The sequence below is a fragment of the Microchirus variegatus genome, assembly GCF_963457635.1.
Source record: "Microchirus variegatus genome assembly, chromosome: 5".
NCBI classification, from domain to species: Eukaryota; Metazoa; Chordata; class Actinopteri; order Pleuronectiformes; family Soleidae; genus Microchirus; species Microchirus variegatus.
The window spans coordinates 28,950,023-28,956,022 of NC_139806.1; the positions used below are offsets into that span (position 1 = coordinate 28,950,023).

At 38.1% G+C, this 6,000-nt stretch overlaps 1 protein-coding gene across 1 annotated transcript in view; it reads right to left on the reverse strand.

Moving 5' to 3' along the window:
* The window catches only part of clip2 (CAP-GLY domain containing linker protein 2), a 31,309-nt gene extending 26,229 nt beyond the window's left edge, over positions 1-5,080 (reverse strand). The window contains exon 1 of the mRNA XM_083889072.1: positions 4,963-5,080. Within this exon, the coding sequence (XP_083745198.1) occupies positions 4,963-5,077 (115 nt within the window). The 5' untranslated portion in view covers positions 5,078-5,080. The remainder of the gene's footprint in view (positions 1-4,962) is intronic.
* Positions 5,081-6,000: the final 920 nt, after the last annotated feature.

The following is a 6,000-nucleotide window of genomic DNA, read 5'->3' on the forward strand; positions in this document are numbered from 1 at the left end:
CCAATTATCCCCTCACACACCCACACTCACGTCGTTCTCTGTCCTCTCTCTTTAACTCGTTTGTGATTAATTTTTTTACCCGACACACAAAGACAATATCACATCGTCTCGCTCATGAGTTTTGCGTCTCTGTTGTTTTTTTTTTTTAAATACGACTTAAAGAGTTCCAGCTCAGTGTTGATCAGCAGAGGCTGGAACAGCTGTGTGAGAGTCTCTCTCAGACAGTGACAGATGGACCAGGCCGAGCCCCCGACCTCTACCTCGCTAGCTCTCGTCTTTCTGCACTTTGTCGCGTTTATTACCCTTTCTTTTTAAATCCGTGACTATTATGTTTCGAAATTGAGTGTCAGTGGCCAAAACAGTGTTTAGAAAAGAGGTTTCCAATCGCGTTAAAATGCAGCAACATTCTCTTTTGCTAAATTAAATTACTTATTAACAACGTGAAACGTAAAAAATAACCAGTTAATTGTAAACTAAGTCCAGCAGTAAGTAAATATGACCTTTGACCTCTGATAACACGATCGCACGTGGAAGGAAACCTAAGACTTTGGAGTGAGTTGTGACCCGCTCGGCTTTCCGTAGAATGGTTCCCTTACGTTGTTTAAATGTATAAATCCAGCGTTTTCTTCCACCATAGATTGAGGTCACGTGATGGATGCTACGAACACGTCTATAGCGCTAGTTATCGCTTTAGTTGCTCCAAATTTAGGACAGAAGATTGTTTTTCATAAGTTAGCTTTGCGCGAACGTTGTTGACAAAACTCGCAAATATATTTCCCACACCAGTGATTTCAAAGAAGTGAGATGTGTCGCCCCCAAATTAGCAGTCGCCGTGGTTATGATCAGTTGGCAGCAGCTTCGGGTTAGCGAGAGGAGTTAGCGGGAGGAGCTAGCGCGTAGTCGCGCTACAACCACAACACTGTTTTTTAACACGGGGGGGGGTTAAATGCATCGATTCCACATTTGTTTGCTTCACTGTGGTGAGAATCATCTTAAAAGGGTATTTTATGAACAATTCGCTTAAATTAGGTCAAGGTTGAGGAAAAATATGGTTTGATAAGCTGCGTTTGATCAAAATATTTCCACTTAGATTTATTCAATTTAACTGTAATGTATTAGAAACAGTTTTTGGTGAGAAAATGCTGAAAAAAAGATGTTATTGCGATATAAAATGGCTGTTTTATTGGGGTTTATAATATCATACATGTATTAATCGAGAAAAATTCTAAACATTTTCCTGTTTGACAATAACTATATACAAACTAGTAATTAAAGAGTTTAAATGCCTTTAGATTGGATTAAAATCCAGGACTTGATGTCATCTTGCTGTTCTCAGCTAAAGCCAAAAAGTGGATTTATACAGTTTGGCTCATCGAGGCCGAAGTGAATGTCCTGAAACTTTAAGATTCAATCTAATGGAAAATGCGGCAGAGTACAGCAGAGTTATTTTTGTTCAGAGATGGCAGCATCACGAGAAGTGACACAGCTCTGTAAGAAAAGCAGCTGCAGAAACACTCTGATACTTTCCCTCTATTCACTCACTCACTCACTCTCACCGGGCTACGACTTCCTCCAGGAGTCTGAAAACACTGCTTTAAATTTAGCAAAAGTAAACTTTGCCAACTTTCGAACACAGAGGCCCTCTTCGATGTGACGGCGACAGGATCTGGAGCAGGAAACTAAGTGTGTCCTCACTTGTCTTCACAGACGGGTTGAATCCAAAATGGAGCCGCAAATTACCCCACGAAATAATCACTGCGACAAAGAAGCTCCCAATTAAAAACAAAGGGATTGACTGAAACGAAACAATGCAAGTTTGACCCGAATGACCAAAAAACTGTGAAACGATCAGTTTAGTACGATTTCTATGAATCCATAGAGTCGTCATAGCACGGCTGCAAACTAGTGAGCTTGTAAAGCAGATGTTTTGGGTGTGAATGAATCATTAGAATCAGTTGATTTAAAAAGATTTGATCACAGAATCGTTCAGTACTTCCTGTAATGACCACAGCACAGATAAATATTGAGATTTTAGACATTTCCTTTGCTATATGTAGGATTTTGGAATTATAAGTAGATTTTACAACTTTTAGTAGATTTTGGAATTATAAGTAAATTTAGCAGCTATAAGTAGATTTAGGAACTTTAAGTAGATTTTGGAACTTTAAGTAGATTTTGGAATTATAAGTAGATTTTGGAATTATAAGTCGATTTAGAAATTATAAGTAGATTTTGGAACTATAAGTAGATTTAGAAACAATAAGTAGATTTTGGAACTATAAGTAGATTTTGGAATTATAAGTCGATTTTGGTAGTTTCAGTGGATTTTGAAACTTTAAGTAGATTTTAGAACTTTAAGTATTTTTCAACTATAAGTATATTTTGAAACTTTAAGTAGATTTTGGAATTATACGTAGATTTTCAAATTTTAAGTAGATTTAGCAGCTATAAGTAGATTTAGAAACAATAAGTAGATTTCGGAACTGTAAGTAGATTTTGGAATATAAGTAGATTTTGGAATTATAAGTAGATTTGGAATTATAAGTAGAATTTGGAATTATAAGTACATTTAGAAACTATAAGTAAAATTTGGAACAATAAGTAGATTTTGGAACTTTAAGCAGATTTTGGAACTTTAAGTAGATTCTGTAAGATTGACCTCCTCCTCCTCAAATGACAAAAAATATTATTTTGTTGTTTGTTAACATTGACACAAATCCGAGTTAGCGTACCGCCGATGGTGCACGCGCCACAGTTTGAGAAGCGTGGTCGTAAAGGATAAAAAGGCTTGGTGGTGAAGAACAGAGAGTGCGTTTGTGTGTTTTGTTGTTTTGGATAAACAGGAAGTGAGTACAGACTAATGAGTTCAAATAAAAGACAAACTGTTTCAAACCACAAGGCAAGAATGTCGATTAGCTGCACCTTCAGGAACAGCTGAGTGGCTCCAGGGCAACATTATGGGCTGCTTTTTAAGGGTTTTGACTTTATTATGGGCGACTTCTGGATGGTTTTCAGGGGCTATTTCGGCTCAAATGTTACGTTAAAGCAACACAATGTAGGATTTCAACCTGGAAAATGATTGATCAATTTTCCAGTCATGGAAAAAATGAGGAAATAAAAACTACACTGAGAATAAAAATAGTCCATAAAAATAAATAAAAATAAAATTTCATGTTTTGATATGGAACATTGTATAGTTGACAATAAAAAAGTGTATTTAGGAGGTTTAATTAATATAATCATTTAAAACCATACACAAATTGCTAGGTTATTTTAGCTCCGCGTTAGCAAAGAAAGTTGTAAAGTATAAGTAAAGACTGACTTGAGTTTCTGGGTCCTTTTAGTGGATTTATTAACAATAACAAAAAAAAAGTCATTACTCAGACGTACGATGTTATTAACGTGGATTTTAAGCGCTGTCGCAGCTACTGGAAAAACAGCGGCCGAGACCAAAATTAAACATTTCTGAGAAACGACTCTGAATGAAAATTATAACCCCCGTCTGCAAGATATAATCACAGCTGTTCTCACTCTGACAGGCAGCCCTGCACACACGCACACACACACACACACACACTCTGCTAAATTACAGCTTCTCTTTCAGCTGACGTGGACGTGACTGAAGAAGAACCAGCCTTCTTTGAGCTGATAGTTTGCTTGTTTCACATTATCAGTGTGTGTGTGTGTGTGTGTGTGTGTGTGTGTGTGTGTGTGTGTGTGTGTGTGGGTGGGTGGGTTCATGTTGAATGTGGAACTGAGCAAAGGAAGAAGTAGAAGAAACAAACAAACAAACCCACAGTTAAAACCACACAAGTTGTTCAAAGGATCTTAAACTGTTTCTAATAACTTCAATTAACTGTTTTGTTTCATGTTGACAAATTGGATAATAGAGGGCTGACTTTTAGATATGGATTCATTTAGAGAGGTATCAGTGTCTAGACCAGGTTTTCCTTTAGTTATGAAAGAGATTTTCAAATTCTGACATGGAGCATCTTTAAAAATAAGAACGTTTATGGTTGTTCAGTTAAATCCCGACACATCGAGGGCTGGGGTATCTCTAATGATACTGCAAATTAAAAAATCTACTTAAAGTTCCATTATCTACTTATAATTCCAAATTCTACTTATAATTCCAAAATCTACTTATAACTCCAAAATCTACTTAAAGTTCCAAAATCTACTTAAAGTTCCAAATTCTACTTATAGTTCCAAAATCTACTTAAAGTTCCAAATTCTACTTATAGTTCCAAAATCTACTTAAAGTTCCAAATTCTACTTATAGTTCCAAAATCCCACTGATTGGTCAGAGAGTGTTGTCATGAGCGCGACACGAGAATCAAAGCCAACAATGCTGAACTGTAGATCAGTTAAAAAGACTTAAAAATCCCTGAGGTTAAGGGTCAAGCTCCAACATTTAGCAAAGCAAATGTCTAAAATGTCAAAAGTCTGGTGTATTTAGCGACAGACAATCGTGAGCTCGATTCACGATCACGTTCTCTTGTATTTCAGTTCATGTAGGAAGTACTGAACGATTCTGTGAACTAATCTTTTTAAATCAACTGATTCTGATGATTCAGTTTGACCCAAAACAACAGCTACTAGTCTGTAGCCGTGCTATGAATACTCCGTCCACGTTGAGAAGATACTATGAAGACGTGGAAACCATTCTCAACCGAGTCGAGCTGGAACTGTATCGTGGAAAAGCTAACTAAACAATCCTCATAGCTCCGCCCTTCATTGGGTTAATTGAACGCTCTAAATTGAAGAAAAACTGCAGTGAAATCATGATATTTGTGTTCAAAGTGATCCAAAAACAGCCTGGGAAAACCTGGAAGGTCTGAAGTCCAGATGATAAAGCTAAAGAAAACACGTTAGCGTCCACATAATCTGAAGCAGATGAGCTCCGGTGAGTCACGAAAAACAACAAGCTCAAAGCCACTTCCTGTGATGAGAAGAACTTACTCTCTTTAGGGATGACGGGGCTGGACGTTCCGCCCGCTGAGCCGCGTCCCACTGGGCTGGAATGTTTGGGCCCGCGGCCAGGGATCTTCAGTCCACTGGACTTGAGCATGTTCATGCTGCGGCAGGGAGGGAGGGAGGAAGTCCTGGACCTGGACCTGAGAGATGAAGCCCACGTGGATCAGGCACTTAGACGAGGGCGAGGAGGCCGGCACTGTCCATGTTTGGCTGCAGGGACAAAGACACGGGGGAGACAGGAAGTCACACATATGGAAACAATCGACAGGATGTACACGAGCACAGAGCTCTGAGTGGACACGTGGGCGTCCAGCGTCCAAACTGGACCAATCATGAAGGTTCTCTTAAAGGATTAACAACGTATTTGTATCTAAATCCACTCGTTATTAGATTTAGCTAAAGTTAGAGACAAACACAGACAGAGACAGACAGGTGATGAATGAATGAAGAGATGAAAAGACAATGAGAAGAAGTGTGATTGAGAGCATTGAGCTGTGGAGGGCAGCACTGCACCTGTCTGTGTACAGCCTGGCAGACATGATGATTATGAGAAGAAGAAGATTACGAAGCAGATGAAGATGAACAAAAAGACCAAGAAGAAGAACAAGAAGACATAAAAAACAACAAGATAAGGGAGAAGAAAAAGACACAGAAGAACAAAACAGTGAAGAACAACAAGAACAAGAATATGAAGAACAAGAAGAAGAGCAACAACCAGAACATGAAGAACAACAAAACAGTGAAGAAGAACAAGAATATGAAGGGCACGAACATGAAGAACAACAATAATATGAACACAAGAAGGTGAAGAACAAGAAGACGATGAAGAACAAAAAGAACAACAAGAAGATGAAGAACAACAAAACAGTGAAGAACAACAAGAATATGAAGGGCAGGAACATGAAGAACAACAATAATATGAACACAAGAAGGTGAAGAATAAGAAGACGAAGAACAAAAAGAAGATGAAGAACAACAAGAAGATGAATAACAACAACAAGAATATGAAGAACAACAATGAGA